At 34.0% G+C, this 19075-nt stretch overlaps 1 protein-coding gene across 1 annotated transcript; it reads right to left on the reverse strand.

Moving 5' to 3' along the window:
* Position 1: 1 nt before the first annotated feature.
* Positions 2-16388, reverse strand: LOC123709102 (protein wings apart-like). The gene is made up of 14 exons (XM_045660232.1): positions 15807-16388; positions 13888-15713; positions 13262-13450; positions 12758-12862; positions 12078-12221; positions 11037-11158; positions 9889-10015; positions 9117-9332; positions 8592-8787; positions 7593-7714; positions 7095-7258; positions 6228-6325; positions 5046-5230; positions 2-3607 (listed from the first exon to the last, which is right to left on the reverse strand). The coding sequence occupies exons 1-14, from the start codon at positions 15964-15966 to the stop codon at positions 3347-3349; spliced, it is 3915 nt and encodes a 1304-aa protein (XP_045516188.1). The 5' UTR covers positions 15967-16388; the 3' UTR covers positions 2-3346.
* Positions 16389-19075: the final 2687 nt, after the last annotated feature.

The raw sequence follows: 19075 nt of genomic DNA on the forward strand, positions 1-19075 counted from the left end.
TAATTTTCCTTCTTTTAATAATAATAATTACATGTAATACTTTAAAACATAATTACACATTACATTTACAATAATTTCTTAAGATATCAAACTCTCGTGATAAAACTAACAACATAATATAGAAACGTATTGCCAGTTTCTGTGTTCATAAAACGACTAACGGTCCGCATGACGTCCTATGAGGTTTCATTAAAAGATGAATATAGAAACTGACACATATACACATAATACACAAATGACAACGCACAAAGGGAACCTATGATACTATAATTCAATAAATTACGTAAAATATATGTTAGAATACAACTATACAAAGATAATTCCAGTCTATACTTCACTAAAACCGACTTAAGGTACCAAATACAGCCGAAGCGGCAATGTTCGCAAGATACTCCTAAAAAATAAAGCTGTCAAAAATGTTAACAATCATTCAAAGAATCCGCAAGGCGATCACACAAACTATAAATAAAACATATCTACACATTGAGAATTTGATACCCACACCTAAAACTATTAATAAAAAAGGTATCTCCAAAATATGATTTCTTTAAAATTGTACCTAAATTTACCCAATAGCTTTAAACACAGAAGATTATACAAAATATTAAAAGTTTAAGTAGGGTGCCACTGTATTAGCTAAGGATCGTGAAACTATAGAAACAAATAAAGCTGTACTATGAGCAAAATAAATTACGAATCGCGAGTCGAAGACGAAAATGTTAAGCCTATTCAAGATTTAAATTCTTCAATTTACCCCTAATCTAATAATAAAGGCTATCGAACTATAACAACCTATTAACTAACCAATTCAATCTGATGCAATATTCAACATACATAAATTATCAATTATTTCAACCTCAATAAATACTATGAGACCTCTTTGTTCGACTTCACTTATTGGAGGTGGAAATAGAAGAATCTAGAAAAGTGAAACTATATATACGACAACTCGTGTGATGCTACCTCACTTAGTTATTTGTATAGTTATGATTTATAACCAGGTGGAACTCACACGCATGCAAATGTCGGCAATTAAAGGACGTCGCTGTTGAATTGATAAAAGAATCCATCGTGCGAAAAAAAAAATGCGATTTTAAACAAGTGCTAACTGTCAAATTGACATTTGACAGACGAAAATCGTCAATGACGTCACACAAGTGTTATACATATGAAAATAAAATGTTTTTTACTAACAAATTACTAAGTGAAATGCCATAATTTTTAAACAAATGCGTTATCCGGCCTTTTAGAAAATTTCCGCAGAAATTGTCAATGTCAAATTGACAGATTCAAAGACAGACATTCTTCGATCTGTCAAACGGTTATCGCATTTGATTTTGAATCATCGATACATCATGTGATCATACAATTTCTGGAGAAATTCAAAGCAAGTTACTTTGTGTGACACCGTTCCACCGTGTTTGACCTAGACATTCATGGAGCAATATTTGATCACTTTAAACTGTAAGTAAAAAGTTAAGATCACAAACAGATTCGTGAATTTGCATGCAGTTTTGTACCATCATTTTTTGTTTCATTTCAGAATTCTAATCAACGCTATCAAATTTGTTACAACAAAACCATGTTTTATGGCAGGCGATCAAAAGTCGATCCATGAATTCAAACTCAATGTAACAATCGCCACACAATAGACTAGCCCCACTTTGCAGGTTTATATTTGGGCTACGTTTCGTCAGAAATCGTATAAAGTACCTAGCACAGAAAACGATCTCGCAATAATTCAATTTTTTTTGGGATTCAAAAGCTATCTAGATATTTTTTACGTCAGAATGCAAGCCTATAGGAAATAATATATTGTTAAAAAAGTTTTACACGCGCAAAGTGAAACTGTACGCCAGGCATTATAAAGCAGTTTGTACTCGATCGAACCTCACCAAACATCTCAACCGATTAAACTAGCTAATCTATTTACATGAATTGTGCCACGAACAATTGCTCGGAAACGCTCGGAACTATACAGTGCGTATTCACAACTATTATACACTTAAGCTATTTGCACTTTATATTGCCGAAACGGCTTAAACCCGGAAATATCTCAATTTAATTAAGAAACGATTTATTTACATGGGCGACGGGTGAGGTAAATCATTTAACAATGAAAACTAACATTACGAATGGCATGATTTAACTATACATTTAATTATTTACAAGTCGCATCATACGTCATATGGTAATTTAGTTAAACACATTTTCTTTAACGCAATACAGAATTAATTAGAGCAATACTTTATTTGGTTGAGCGCAAATCTCCATTTGAGCGCATAAAACTTATTCGTAAATTGATCGGAAATAAGATTGAAATGAAGCCATTATTATGTATTAAAAATTATATATTACCATAGTGACGTCACACTTCAGATCACTAACAAACAAAGTGCAACAACATTCCCGTTGTTTATATTTATTATAGGAAAAATACATTTTATTGTAAACTCATTTAGATTTTTGTAATATGACGTCAGAGCCGAACGAATTCAATGAAAACGAAAAAGTGACTCACTTACTCTAAGCCCGTACTAAATCAAATTTGGATCTAGTTTCAAGAGCTGTCAAATCGTTTTTTTTTCTGTATGAAGATTGACATATTTGACAGTGCTCAAAACGAGATTCTAATTTGAGATACGAATTACAATATGGACCAAAGATTCCGGTTGGCCTGTTTCCATAGTGTTTGTATTTCACCTATTTTTCGCGGTAGCATTCTGAAATCATATTTAGCGCTAAGTACGACTCCCGTATGTCAAAACCATTTCAGACCTTAAGTTTAAATGTAATCTCTTGTAAATGATTTATTTATCTTTTTTTGAGATTAAATACAATCTATAAAACTGCAAATTTACGTATGTCATATTAAGCGCTAATTCTAAATTTTACCGTAAAAATTACGGAAAAGTGGAGGAAATACGTAAACCGTGGGAGTTGTAAGTTAACGAATAACACTTTATAGTCGTCACCTAAAGACAGTTGTTGCCATGGTTACGATACCGTTTTCACATGCTTTATAGGGCCAAACAAGTTTCGGCTATTAGTTGACCCGGAACTTGGCCGAAATTCATAGTTCATTGAACCCGTCGGCGGAATAAATCAAATTTATAGAGATACCGTTGCCATATACAAAGTCAGAACAACCATATTTATAATTAAATCCACGTAAGACGAACAAAAATGGAGGGCCAAGACACTCGGCCCTGCACTTTGCTAAAACCGTCCCGTCAGAATGAGGAATTATCTAGAAAAAATATACGTAATACAAGGCGGCATGACCTAGGCTTCAGCTAGGTCAGGAGGCGAATAAAAACACGCATTTCCCTACTCCTGTCTAAGCTCAGTGGTAGCCATCGACTTCCATAGATGACGACATTCGATCAGAACTCGAACTACTGTAGTTCATACTATAATTAAGATTACTAAGGGACATATCTTGAGGTACGTCCGAGGGAGAAGTCTGGTAGTAGTTGGGGTAGGCACTGGTGTAAGGCGCGGCAGGGGGCGGCGGCTCCGGGGGCGAAGCCTCCTTGTCGCTGTCCTCCATGAACTGGATTATCCGCTGCGTCGATTTCACGTGCGCCACTATGGCCGCTTCAGCCTGGAATTGTTTGCGGTATTATTATTTGATGTCTTAAAATAGATTTAACAAGCTAACAATAACAGTTAAAACCTAACCTAATGTTTAAAGAACTTTATTTCTCATTACAAAATTATATTTTATTTACATGAGAAACTTAATATATTATTATAATTAATGTAGTGGCATTATAGTCCACTACATTCACTCAGACATTAATTTTTAACTCCCCCTTAAATCTGTCAAACACGCCAATATGGCGAATTTTAGATGGCAACTGATTAAACAGTTGCACACCCTCATACTCAATCGACCTCTTCAAATAATTTGTGCGCGGCTTCGGCAAGATAAGCAAACTCGCTCGACGAGTGTTGCGTGTGGTTGTATTATTGATCTTTGGACTACACACGACGACACTATGGAGAGAGCCATTTAATTTTTTTTAAATTAAGATGACAAGTGCTATAAACGTACAGTTGTTTAATAATAATTTTGGTTTCTTGGTAAATTTTATTAGTCTGTGTTAAAAAAATTATCTAAATAGTGCTTTTATTCATTTATTTTGTAACCTGACAGAAGAATTTTGGGTCTAATATCAGTTTTCATAGATGCACAACCGGTATGAAGATCAAGGAGTTTGAGAGTCACAGCTTGAAGAGACCAACATTGCTTAAAAGCGAACACATACATTTATACAGAAAGTTTAAAAACCATACTATAAAACAACTAAATACTAAATAGGGCCAACATTGGTTGTAATGATCTGCTGGCTATAATCTGGATAATCTGGTTTTTCGGCAGCGCTCTCAAAGATGCTTGTTAGAGATCTTCTTGGCCAGTAGACCCAGAATACGGCGAAGACTAGGAGTCGTTGCAAGATGACTTTAGTGACCAGAAGCCCTGATACTATCAAAATTTAATAATTCCTTGTAACAAAGCCTTGTATATTACAACGCACTTATAGTCATACAGCTGGCGCAATATCAACATTGCTGGAATATTTCGAAAATTTCGCCATACATATAAATAATGATACACAGTGAAATTTGGTGTTATACATCATAGTGAACATAGTAGACCGGAGAATACCTATTTAGTACATATTAGACCAATTGATAAAACATTACTGTACTGCAGCAGTGTTGGCCTATTGGATTCAGCGTGTGACTCTCAACCCTTAGTTCGTAGGTTCGACCGGGCTGTGCACTAAACTGTGTGTGAACACTGTGTGTTCGTCTATGGGCGAAGTTGACAGTAGCTCGTGAAGGAAAACACTCAAAAGGCATAGTAGGTTGATGGCCTACTTGGCTTTTAGGACAACAAAAAGATCACGAAACAAATATAAAAATTTGATACCTTATAGTACCAGTTTTTTTTACTATCAACATAGTAAAGAAGTATATGGAAAAATTATGTATTAATTTCATGAATGTGTGTTTTAAAATAAATATTTACTTACACTGGCGGTAAGAGAGAGAAACGCGAAGTATTTTCTCAGCGTCGGCAATAGGGGCGCGTACGAAGGCAAACGTGCCCGTACTGCAGCCGCGTGCACGGGCGCAGCGGCCGCCGCCTGACCCACTGCCAAGGCCAAATATGCCCCCACCATCGTGTGTTCCATATGGGAGCCCGCGCGTGCTAACACTGGAATATATTTAATAACATTTATTTTAATAATTATTTGTTAGAACATAATATCAGCCACGGCGAACTAGGTTCTAAAGATGACCTAAAGTGAAACAACTAAATAGTAAAAGGGTGATAAGGTCTCCGTCAACGCCTAAGATGTTTCCTGACCCTTTTGGATGTGGCCGGATTTTAAAATTAACAGATGTTACTTGGGGATAATTTAGCATTTTTTTTTAAAAAGGTCGTGTAGTTTTTGAGTGAATTCGTTTCTATATACAAATATTTCCTCTTTGGTTTTACCTTTAATTTTAAAAATAAAATCGTCTACGTAAATATTTACATTTAATTAAAATAAACTGTCCCTACTAACATAAATTAATATTTTTTTCATCGCGGAAGAATCAGTCACCCACGTAGTCCTGGAATGCGAAACTGTGTCTAAACATCGTGCAGAAATTTTTAGGACAATGAGGTCACTCCGTAAAGCCTGCGAAGTTCCCAAGAGGTTTGTGCTTTTGGACGGAGTTAGGCTGGCTTAGTTGACAGGACATTACGCACAACGAACCTATTGAGAGTCTAAGTGCGGAAACTGAGTCCACAGACCAATAATTGTTTCCTTCCTTTCTTCTTGATGGCGCGAATAATTTCTTTACCGATTACGGTACTGCGCTTCATTTACAACGGTGTATAATTATGAGGAAGACGAGTCTTTAACTTGATCAGTCCATCTCAATCGCGAACGTTCACGCGATCTTTTGCCTAAGTTGTTGCAAATCACGATGCGCTTCTCTAGGATTTTAGCACCCATACGCATTTTGTGACCAAAGTGCGAAATTATTATATTATAAAAACACATGATACAACAAACAAATTGACGGACATACAAAAATATAAAAAACGTTGCCGTCTCTACAGCACGCGTACACGAAATGACACGTTGCCGGCATATAGTTGATAAACGGGTTGATATGGAGCTGCATTTAAAACAATGAAATATATACATAAAACTCACGTTTAGCGACAGTTTCGTCAATGTCGTCCGGTTGTTTCTTGTTATGACTCTCATCCTTTTCGCCGTCTAACAGCGCATCTGTGTTTTCTTCAGCTCGCCTGAAAATCGAAAGAACACAATGTTTATGCAACATATATGTACGAGCAATATTTAACACAGAGTATATATATAATAGAGCCTTTGTTACCTACAGTTTCAGTAAAAAAAAATAAGATAAATATTTGACAAATCATTTGCGTTAGATTAGCTTATATTTATAGTCGTTCGCTAAAGGCTTAAAATTAAAAATAACAAGGTCTTAGGTCCATATTCTAATTCGTATCAAGTCACAATCACGTCTTGTCCTTAAATATATCAATGTTCAACTAGAATAAATTAATTGAAGGCCTTAGTAATATTCTGAACTGTCAGTTAACAATTTTTATAAACACAATTAGTTACTAAGCGTCATAAGATAAATCTATCGAACAAAGTTGACTTCAAGTCACGGCATAAATTAAGTTTTCTTTTAGTATGCGCAATGAGTACATGCTCCCGCGGTGAAGGCATCCGCGAGGAAGCCGGCTTGTCTCAAATCCAAAAATGTAACACATGTGTCATACAGAAAGCTGATCACCTTGTCCATAAAAATCAAGGAAACTGATGCAATCTGAGGCCAATGCCTATATAGGGTCATAGCGCCACTTCATTATTATTCATTATATATGTAAGTGCTTTTTCGTCTCTTTCTGCGCAAATGTGTTTACACTGTGATGAAAGGAGATATAATTATTTTTAGAATGGTGCGTGCAGATTGATTTAGTTTTTTTTTTTATACATAAAATTTGAACTCAGTAAAAATAGTAAAAAGTATAGTTTAAACCGTACCTAGCGAGATCAACCCTCTTGTGGAACAAATCCAGAATAAGGTCTAGAGCTGAAACACTCCGTGATATGACATCATTTTCCCGATTCACTCGTATCCTTAAACTTAGCAGCCGTTGCGTGTTAATTTCATTGTTTTGTACTAGATTTATTAGTAGCATTAAAACCTGAAATAAAATCAAATATAGATAAGTAATTTAAAATTCAATTGACATCTGTCGCCAGTGAGACGATTCAATCTTCAATTTCAAAAAAATGCATGCATATTATTTATTAATTGGTGTAAAATAAAACTTATCGACTGTCATTTGTTTGACAAATAATGCAATGTTGCCGCACTTACCAAGGTGTGTCATTTGTTTGTCCAACTTGGCAATGTTGGACAAACAATGTTACCAACTTTATATTGTTACGTTATAGCTCTTTAATGAAACAACAAATGGCTACAACTTATTTGAATCATAGGTAGTAATTTGTTTAATTATGAAAAAATATACTTACACAGACGGAAAAGTCAAAGTTACTGGTGTCTGGTATAAAGTTGTCCTGGTTATTTAACATGGTGAGGCACATCTCCATCACCGACGGCTGTTCACCAATAACCGAGGCACCCAATGATGATGCTGAAATTATTTTAAGTAATTACTGTTATGATGAAGATACTATAGTATATATATATATATAACAATTTCTTTCATCGATATCGGATTGTCATTACCGAGCTTAGTGGGCGTCATGTACATATTTAATTTAAATTTATTCCTTTTAACACTTTAACCTTGAATTATAACGAGGTTCGTGGCACCGATCTTACTTTTAATCATAGCCTACTAGATCCAACTCGAGCCAACCCTCAACACAACGCTACACTGAACACTCATCCTTTGTTCCCTAGTCCTAGTGCAAAGTCAAGATGGCGCCTCGACCCCACACGAGGCATTTGCTCTACTCTGATTGGTCGTTACAATATTCGTATTCTAATTTAAGAAATGATTCCAAACTATGAAACAATTAAATAATAACAAACAACAAGAATCAAAATAAATTAATAGAACGAATCTCATTGATAATCCGATAACTTCCATACATACATATACTGACTATGATATACACTTCGTATAAAAGTTGCTTCATATTGGTTGAAGGAAATGTTGAATCGAGTCACGTGTCTTTGTAATTGACAAGATTGTATGCACTGAAAATCTGTGTCACTTAAAACTGAGCTAAGGCGATTGAACTAAATATTTTTTTAAGATTAGCTAAATCAATGAAGAAATAGACCCTGTAAACATTTAATAACAATAGGTTCTAATTAAGGCACTATTATAAATCAAAAGGAATAATATCTTACAATTTAAGGAAAAAATTGACTAATAAGCTGTGTAAGCTTTTCCATTTAAAAAGGAAATCTTATAGTATATAGTAGTATATTTATGTAAAAAAATATTCTATAAGAGGGTCTCTCCTTTCGTGATTATACTAATTATGTACGTTACTTACAATTTCCACCAAACGAATGCGACAAATTGACCAACACTTTAACAGCTGGTAAAGCTGCATCTAGCAATGCCGTGCGCAGACGCAGGTGTTCCCGAGCTTCGCTCACGCATCGTCTTAACAGAGTTGCCAAAGTGCTTGCGGCACCTAAATTGCCCGAGGTAAGATGCTGCTGGTTCGCTTCATTCATTTGCGTTACCTAAAATATGTATAAAATTATATTACATATTTCTGATTTTTATTGTCAAAATAAAACATCATATTCAGTTACACGAATATATTTTAAATTTTAATACATAAATTACATGTCTAATTATTTATGTATGTACATACATACCTAAATTCTAATTAATTTTAAAATTAATTATTATAACTAAATTCCCAAAGAAATAGGTAAACATAAAAAAACAGGTCATTGACCTATGGCTAAGTAATTTTTGGATATAACTCAACATATAAAGCGAAGGTGTGATGTGATGTTATTTTATAATTTACTAAATTATAAAAAACCAAATTAGTAGTACTTACATTCTCCAGCACCCGCATACACCGATCAGCTTTGCCCAGTATATCCAAATGTGATCCAGTCCAGGAGGCAGCAGGTACTTGCAAACGTTCAACGCAATCCTGTATTGTCCGGACAATGTGGTCCACACCTCCAAGGTTCCGGAGTTCCTCTTTGAACCACTCTCCGGCTCGCTTTGATGTCAGGGACAGTAGTGTTTCCATTGCTAGGTGACCCACCTTAGATAAAAATTATTTGTGATGTTAAAGTAACTGAATATATGAATAAAAAGAGATACTAATGTTCTATGTTTAAAAAATGCTAATTGAACTACTTGTAAAATTTTCAAAGTATTGCATAACAATTCAATGATAAAATAACACATGGTGCAATGGGTGGCCCTATTGCTACTAAGTGATCTCTCCTAGGTAACTTAAAAAAAAATGAAGTGCTAGAATACAAAGATCTTAGGATCAAGAGAATACTTATAAGAGAAAGTTCTAGTTATAGGACACTACTGAGTGAATTTTATATTGTAAAATTACTTTTGCCTTTTACGCTATAATCATTAGTCTGATTAGTGTTTACACTCTCAAGGAGGGATCAAAATAATATCCATAAATATTTATTTTTATTATGGGGATTAAATTGGTGGTCAATATATTTATATTGAACAACTTTTCAATAAGAACAAAAGGGCGTTTCGTTTAGGCCCGAACAGATTACTGTTATTTAAGGGTTTGGTAATTAATAAATTCAGTTTAAAACTAGTATGTAGTGGAACTAATAACTCACCGTTATATTATCCAGATCTAAATGTTTCGCCTTTCCTTGATTTTTGATTTCAGCGCACAATTCTCTCACCCTTTCTTGGGTCTTAGCGAGCTGCGCCGAAGTCAACCCGCAATCATCTAGGGCATTTCTGAGGAGAAAACATGAATAATTATACCATATATATTTTTATCTTCTTTTTTGACGGCTTTATGCAAACTAAATGTATAGTATATTTCATTACGAGTGCGGAAAGCCTGTCATTGCAAACAGTTGGAACAAATTGCAATGACGGTTCCGCACGTGTAGTAAATGTGTATTAAAAATAGATGTTCAACTATTTTTCATACAGTTGCGAAAAAATAAAGCAATTTAATAAAACTATTTGCTTTTTTCTCTTCTCTCCACGCAATAAATTCGTCATATGTCTATAGATAGTATTGACTTATTGTTTTTCCAGTAAAATTTTCTCCGAAGCATTTTGTGCAATTATACTGAGTTCGGTTGGTGTTCATTAAAATAAAATATCGTCGAAATTACTCATTTTGTGCAACAAACAACTAAACTCGTAACTTTTGGAAAATGGCGCCAACCGTAAAATAATATAAGCAGATTCTTTTTTGTTTTCTTCACCCATTCTGGGTAGGCAAAGAGAACTATGCCCCTACAGCCAAGTCTTCAGTAGAATTTTTTATTGAAATGAAATGAAATTTAATGAGATAAAATGAAACCTAACCTAACTCCTGATATTGAAACAAATTAGTAGCTTCTTTTTAGAAATATTTGCATGAATCATAAAACTTCGTGGTTCGAGTGCGGAAAAGGTGAAGAAAATGCTCGAGTGTGTAATAGCCCATATCCCGAACGGTATACGTCCCTGCAATACCTCACATTTTTTATATATTTTGAGACAAATATATGACGCAGACGCGTCAGATCATTCGTTAACTTAATGACAATGTAAAAGACAGACAACATTCATTAAAATCTACTGAGGTACAACTAGACTTGTCTTAAATCTGTAGAATCGCTCAGAGCACTTTACTCAATAAAATAGGAGAATAAGAATTAATTCGGGACAGATACTCCTTACATAGCCTGAACCCTTCTGGTATTTGTAATACATAAAAATATTTTCTATTAGTATGAAAAATAACAACTATATATCTTACTTGTGAGAAGCATCAGACTCCAACAGATTCAACATGAGTTCCAGTGACTCCCGATCCAAGTCCATATTGAGGCGATCTTGCGAGAGTACAAACATCACCGTGGCTGTACATAATCCCAAGCTCTGAAAATTATTTAGAATAAATGTAAAAAGACATATTTATTAAACAATATTGTAAAACGATAATTCACAATCTTCCCTTAAATAAATATTTAATTAACGTATGGTTAAGAAATAAAGAGGTCTCTAGGTCGATCCTGGGTGGAAACTAATATGGAAAATAATACGTACTACATATTATTATGTATTATGTTCTAATTTTGGTATATATAGGTATTCAATTATACATTTACAAATTACACCTTAAACCTTAAAAACCTTAAACCTGTAATTATAATTACATTATTTAAAATAATCACTTATTTTGGTTTGTTAGAAAGATTTGAATGCATTAGCAATTAAAATATTTACAACATAATTCAACATTTGCAGGGCGTCTTTGCTTTGATACAAAGAAGCTACATAGTGTCTTAAATCATTAACAGCTGATAATGACTTGGCGTTTGACAAAAGTTGACTCATCTTCGTCTTCATCATTATCACTAAGGGCCTCGTTTTGTGATTGAATTTCGTACGGTGCTACATTGTCATCAATGGAAGAATATCCAGGAAAACCCTGCAGTATCTCGGGTTCTTCACGAGCGGGCGGGCGGGCTTTTGAGAGCTCTCGTTAGAGCGCTCGGTTAGACCTCTCGGCTCGGGCTCGGGCGTATTAAACGGGATGACGAATCGTATTAAGCGTTAAGAAATGTATGAAAATAAGTCAATTTTACAGAAACTGGCGTATTATACGAGAAATCGTATTAAGCGTGATCGTTTTAAACGAATTCTACAGTATTTCCAACAATTATAGTTAACAGACAAATGACGCACCTGTGAAAATAATGTTACGTTCAATATCGAGGATCACTTTGGTAATATAGATCTTCACGCCTTTTTTTACTTTTACGAAATATATAGGTACTAAATGTTTTTTACTTACGGGATCATTGGTGGCGTCATGTAAAGCACTGAAGAATTTCTGCACTGTGCCGTGCGCACGCAAATGCATACGGAACGCCGGCGCAGTGCATTTACTGGCTAACGTGATCACTGACAGACAACGGGTTGACATTGGATTGTTGTCCTAAAACATTTTATATTAAAGTTATTGTACTGGATATAAACCAAAAACACTTCTGGATTTTCCTAACATGTTGTATATAGGCTAAAATTAGATCTATCATCTAGCTATGCTCATCTCTTAGGTGGGTTTTTCTTTTTTTTTTTCTTTCGTATATTAGTATAATAAAACATGATTGTAAAATGTCAAAGGCCCAAAAATCGACAATAAAAAATCATAAATGGCAATAAAAAATAATAAAAAAATTGATGACAACTACTTTGTAATACATAAACACACTAAAAATATTAATTTTTCCACTTAACTTTAAATTTATCTTTGAAGGCACTTAAAAAAATGAAAGAAGAAAAAGTTTATCCTGTCTATGAATTGGATACCTTTACTTAAAACTAGCATAAAGTTAAAACTATTGCCATAATATAAAAAAAATGGAACCTGTTGTTGCTGTTTTATATATTAGTCATGTTGTGTAAATATTCTATTAACTTATAAAATCATTACATTTTAACAAAATAATAAACCATTATTTTCATGTGTACCTGTAAGGCATCAAGAAGAAACTCCACGTCATCATTGAACTCTTGAAATTCGCCAATCTCTTGAATTTGATGGGCTTTCTTTACATTTTTCACAACAGTGTAGTACTGAAATATTTACAAATAAAAATTTATATTTTTAATTACTATATATTTTCAGCAATTACAGCTAAAAGCCAGACAACTGTAGAAACTGAATTATTTTACGTTTGATAAAGGAAATTTTCCTATATTTTCTCCTATCAAATACTATAAGCATTCAATAAGATTCTATATAATTATACATTAATATGCTTAAGATATTTTATAAAATTTCTTAGCGTTATTAAGGGAACTTTACAACAACTAATTATTCATGTCAGTGAAAGATACACAAAAAGTGTTTACAGTAATTTACATATTATAGTAAAGTCTATAAATGGAGGTTAATTAAATGTAGTTCTTGGATAAAGACAATATTATGCACAATAAGGTTAGATTTTTGGTTAAAATTCAAAACCAATGTACCTGTTTAGCCTCCTTTGCACACTTCACACTAGAGTAAGGTTTCACAGCTTCACTTGACATGGGCTCATCAAGAATCAGATCGGCTGCTCTATATCTTGTAACTCGAGTAAGCTCCTCTGATACTTGGGCAGCAGGATTCTGTGCTTCTGTTGCCTCTGGCCTATCTGGTCTTGGGGTTTCATTTCCTTTCTGTAATTTTTTAATATAAATTAAGATAATAATACTGGAAATAATATAGTTCATAACTAAGTAAAATCTTAAATATTGGAGCAATACTGTACACAATTACAAATATAGATAAGACTATTTTGTTGAATATATATTTATTAATATAATATAAAACCATATATAATATATATTATAAAACCATAATATTTCATATTAATTGTTAAATCATTGTGATATGTTATGCAAGGGAGCAACAATTTATTGCTTAATTTAAGTGTGTTAACAGTTACTTTTATGTAACAATGTGACATAACACTTATATCTTAATGTTTCAACTAATTAGGATAAACCATCTGAAAAAAAAAACTTAGTGCAAGTAATTTCCTATATGTTTTTGATATAAATAATATTTAACACATTAACTGTAACTAAACAAACAAATATTTAAGATTACTTACATCATTGGCCCATTCATGTTTATACAAATGCCTCCTTTTTCTGGCTGGGAGTGGTGATGGATCATCATTTCCCAAAGATTTGCTTTTAAATATAGAGCCCTTTTTCTTTGTTATAACTAATTTAACACTCGGTTTGTCATCATTATGTTCTTCTGAGTGTGGAGATTTAAAAACATCATGGGATTGCTTTTGCGATTCTTCTTCTGAGAGCTCATTTGGACAACTATTATATGCAGAGTCCGATGATTGAGTTTGTGTTTGGATTTGAACTTCATTTACTTCCTGTTGTATATCTATTAACTTTTCTTGCTCCATTGGTTGTTCATTAATTGCTATACATAATTCACTATTTACATCATCAGATATTACTTTTGATTCTGGACTAGATTGTTTTTGCTTGCCTTTTTGTTTTTTATTTAATTTCAGCTTCGGTATAGTTTCACTCTTTTCATTGCCAGACAATATATTAATTAAATCATCATGTTCAATCGGTGGTTCTGTCCCTTTGTGTACATCAGGTTCTGTGTGAATGTCTAGTATTTCATTTGATATAGGAATATCTGCCACTGTCTCATGCTTTCTTCTTGTTTTCCTTGTTTCTTTTTTAATGTCACTAACAGTCTTTGTGGTTTGTTTAGACAGACCAGCTGCTATGTTATAAGCATCATCATCTGTTTCATTGTAATTGATATTAGGTCTATTTCTTCTAGACCTCCCTGATGCTGCTTCAGGTGGCTTTGGGTCTGGCGGTTCTTCATCAATTTCATTTACATCAGGTGTTGAGTCTAGTTTGGCCAATTGTAATTCTATAATATCTATCTGTTTGCTTTTGTTGGGGGTTTTGTCTGGTAAAGGTGTATGTACTGGTGATGCTAGCATATTATACAGTTCATAGTTTTCTGAGCCAGGCTGTGGAGAACTAGGTTTTTTAAGTGGTTCATCATCAGATGATGCTTTGTGATGTTTTTTATGAGATTTGTGTCCATCTTTTTTATCTTTCTTCTTTTCTTTTTTAGCTTCTTGACTATAACCTGAACATTTTATAGTTATTTTTAATCCTTCATGTTTTGGTGAACAAATTGCTTCCATAGAAGGGCTTTTTTTATGATCTAAACCTAAGTCTGAATGATTATCCAGTGAGGAGTGTCTATCTGATCCTGGTGAGGTAAAACCTTCATTAGAATCTGTACTAACAATTCGAGAGGTTCCCTTTGAAATGCGTAGAACTATTGGAGGGGGTTTACGTTCCTCATTGCTATCTTTACTTGTTGATGGACTAACTACTTCAAGTTTAGCAGATGAAGGACTTGCAATAGTATTTTGTAAAGGACTTGCTGTCAAGGGACTGGCTTTTGGAGTAGACACTTTTGGCTGCAATGGTTCATATCTAGTAAATTCTGGTATTGGACTATTACTTCCATCTTCTGCATAATTGATCACCTTATCCCGATTACGAACCAGGTAACGCTTATTTGGTGGTTGTGATGGTTCTGAGGAATCTTCTTTTCTGGCTGCTTTAGTAGCAACATAATTCTTTTTACCTCTAGACTTTTCAGAGTTCCTTCTAGGCAATTCAGGAGATGAAGAGTCTCTGTTATATCTACTTTTCTTAGTTTTCTTTTCTTTTGTGTTATGCTCAGGCGATAATGGTGCAGGAAGCACAGGCGGAGCATAAGTAATTTGTGGCACTGGAGGATATGGTTCAGTATTCCTAGATTTAAAAAACTTCTTAGGTTTTGGTGGAGGTTGCTCAGTTTCAACTGCTGGCACTGTCAGTGGACTATTTTGATCCTGAACAGGTTTCTTGTTAGTGTTGCTTTGAAAGGCTGAAAAAGATATAAATAAATAAAGACTATTTCAAAACTTATAGGGAACAAACTACAATAAAGCTAAGAAACTTTATAAACAATATCTCTTACCGTAAGGAGCGCTTCTAATAGATGTAAAACTGGTGATTCCCCATTTCCCCACTGTTCCCGCGGACCGGGCTGCACTTGGACAATTACTGTTTTCTCTGAAGAGGGCACTATCAAGCGGCACGGCCACGCTGCCGCTTCGGCCTCTGCCCCAACGAGACATTCTGATAATTTCATCAAAAACGATGACACCTGCGCCGTCTTGACAAACCACTCTCTAAACGTCAAAATAATAAGTAGTTCATGACGCTATCAACTATAAACGTATTCCTTATTTTTGTATCTTATATGTTTTGGGCAGTTTTCCACTACAATCACATAAAACTAGTCCAATAGACAGAAAAACAAAAACCCTAAAGATAACACACCCGCCATTTTCACAATTTATAGTATGGGTACGGACCACTTTCCTCGGGGACGCAGTCGAATGTAGGATTTATCCCAAACGATAATTTATCACCTTTAAAACAAAGCTCCTCTTAATTAAATGATTATTTAATCGTCCACACATCTGAGGTAGTAGGACTTATTATATATTGTAACAAACAAGACACAAAATACGATGTTGTCATCTCATAGCACTAGCCGCGCCATATTGGTAAAGCAAAACAAGATGAGAATTTCAACCAATAGGAATACGAATGCCATAAACAATTTTAACTTTTATTTCCTATCCTTGTCTATGAAAAATTTAACCAGTACATATAGTCAAAAAATTTATATGTTGCGTTTGCTTTTAACATCCACTGCGTAAAAACTTGTTTATTTAAGTTATACATGAAAGTAAAATATTCATAAAAAGAATACTGATACAAGTATAAAATAATCTGTCTTGGGGACTACTGACAACTGACTCATTTGACATTTAGGATTCTTTGACTTACTTTCACTGAGCCTTACTAGACTGTAGCGCTTACATCGTCCTGCGTTCTTAGTTTATACAATTCAAATTTCAAAGTTCGTACTGGAAATGAATGTCCCTTGAATGAGACTTTTGCAAAACTTTTGTCCCACGAGACTACAGAATTTTCGAGATAATTAAGACTATGATCTACGGATCAGCCTGGATAGCCGGAAAGCGAATAATGAGAACAGAGAAACAACTGTATAATTAATTTCTTAGAGTATAATTTTGTAAAAGGAAGATTGTTATTAGACGACGACTAACGAGTTATTTGATAATGACGTTGACGACAAAAAAGTTGTTGTTAATGAACTAAATAAAAATACTATACACCGAAAAATCTTTGAGAAATTGCAAGACATGTGTTATTAATATAAAAATTAGGAACTTAAGAAAACACTAAGCTACCTAAAAATGTCAGAGTTTCGATGATTTCAAGTTCATTTTTAAATATAATAAACAAAGGAATTTTATATTTTATTCAGTATTAGGTGGGCTGAAAAGTTCGTAGACTGACACATAGGTACTTTTGATTGGTAAAAAATGGATAAAAGGAATTTCGTGTGTTAATACAGCATTGCTTTTTGGCGAAGAATACTATTGAAGCTAAAGTTTGGCTGGATAAACATTATTCGGACTCCACACCAGGAAAATTAATCGTTGAGAAGTGGTTTGGAAGTATAAACGAGGCCGGGTTTAAAATAAGCACTGAGGACCATGAAGTAGAGTCCCCAAAGAGTTTGTTACCGACGAAAGCATCAAAAAAGTCAACAAAATAATTATGGATAATCAAGTAAAGTTGATTAAGGAAGGCGAGACCCTAAGAATATCAAATGAACGTGTTTGACATATTCAGGATGAATATTTGCATATGCGAAGCTCTGTTAAAAGAGACAGACATTTTATATGTCAGTCTACGACATTTTCAGCCCACCATAGTTTAATATTAGAAGGATTTAGAAGGATTTAGAAGTAGGGATACTATTTTGTATCTTATCCTTGCTAAAATACTGATCGACAAATGCAAATCGTATAGATTCAGGGAGTGTATTCCACAATACAATAAAGCTGTCAAATGGGATTTCTTCAATTCATATTTCAAAGGAGGGACTTACTTAATTAAAAGACAATTTTTTATCAATATATCTCTTCTATCTTGGAATCTACTTAATGTTTTCACAACAAACTCCCAAGCGAAATTAGAGAATTATCACTGAATAAATTCAAGAAATTAAGCTTTTTATAAATTTGACCAATATTTAAATGATCTTATCCTTGGCATTTGCTTCAGTTACTCAAAACTTGGCGATTAAAAAAAGTGGCGGAGAGTTTCTTGCAAGTTCCTCTTGCCCGCTCTACTCCCTGGACTTTCGAACTGGTAGTAAGTAAATGTAAATTTAGAATCAATTTAACATCGTTTCTGTCTACGTTCATCTTGTTTATATTTTGTCTATATGAATAAATTTATGTTAAAAAATAAAGAATTTGGTGAATGCGTTCAGAAATTTCAGTAATTCGTTTATTATATATATATTATTTTTGTATCGCTTGAGGAGGCTCAATAGAAAATGTAGTCAAATGGCGAGCTAAACGGGTAATGTTGCGCAAAAATCATGTATGACAATCGTTTACACCATTTAGTCTCAAACATTTTGGATCGTAGATTTAAAGTAACTGCAATAAAATAATGGTCAAATACTATGCGTAGATCATGATGTGCAGGGACTTAAATTAATGCGGGTGAAACTGCGGGTAAGAACTCGTTTAAAGCAAAAGGCTTATTTTTATTTTTTTGCGTGGAAATGAGTTGCGAGAGCTGTCAATTAAATACTTCATGGCTTGTTCTGTGAAGAACAATAGACAATAAAATATTTATATGCATAGTTAGGTACCTACTACTTATATATTAGGTCCTTACATATGAAATTGGCGTTTTGTCGTACTGGGCTTTGACCTCAAATACCTTCTCTTTGGTTAGGAATTGAATTTAAAATTCAAATTTGTACAGCTATTTACTCATGTATTTGTGCTTCGATGACCGTCATTCATTTGTTTTTTTCTTCTGTTTTTTTTCTGTTTGCGTCACTCATTTTACAAAATGGAAAACTTAAAATATCGCATTATTTACGAGTACGAGTTCCGCCATGGCACTAGTGCTGCGGAAACGACTCGAAGGGTGAATGATGTGTATGGCGGTCATGTTGCAAAAGAAAACACCGTTCGTTTTTGGTTCCAACGTTTTCGTTCTGGAAATTTCGACCTGCAGAACAAGCCCCGTGGACGGCCTGAGACCCAAGTTGATAATTAAGTATTGAAGGCTATTGTGGAAGCGGATCCATCGCAAACCACGTCCGAGTTAGCTGCAGGC

Source organism: Pieris brassicae, chromosome 4 (genome assembly GCF_905147105.1).
Source record: "Pieris brassicae chromosome 4, ilPieBrab1.1, whole genome shotgun sequence".
NCBI lineage: Eukaryota > Metazoa > Arthropoda > Insecta > Lepidoptera > Pieridae > Pieris > Pieris brassicae.

Coding starts and splice junctions, on each gene's coding strand:
- LOC123709102 (XM_045660232.1), bottom strand. CDS start 15,966: ATGTCTCGTTGGGGCAGAGGCCGAAGCGGCAGCGTGGCCGTGCCGCTT. Junction 15,714..15,806: donor TATTAGAAGCGCTCCTTACG/GTAAGAGATATT, acceptor TATCTTTTTCAG/CCTTTCAAAGCAACACTAAC. Junction 9,333..9,888: donor TAGATCTGGATAATATAACG/GTGAGTTATTAG, acceptor TTTTTATCTAAG/GTGGGTCACCTAGCAATGGA.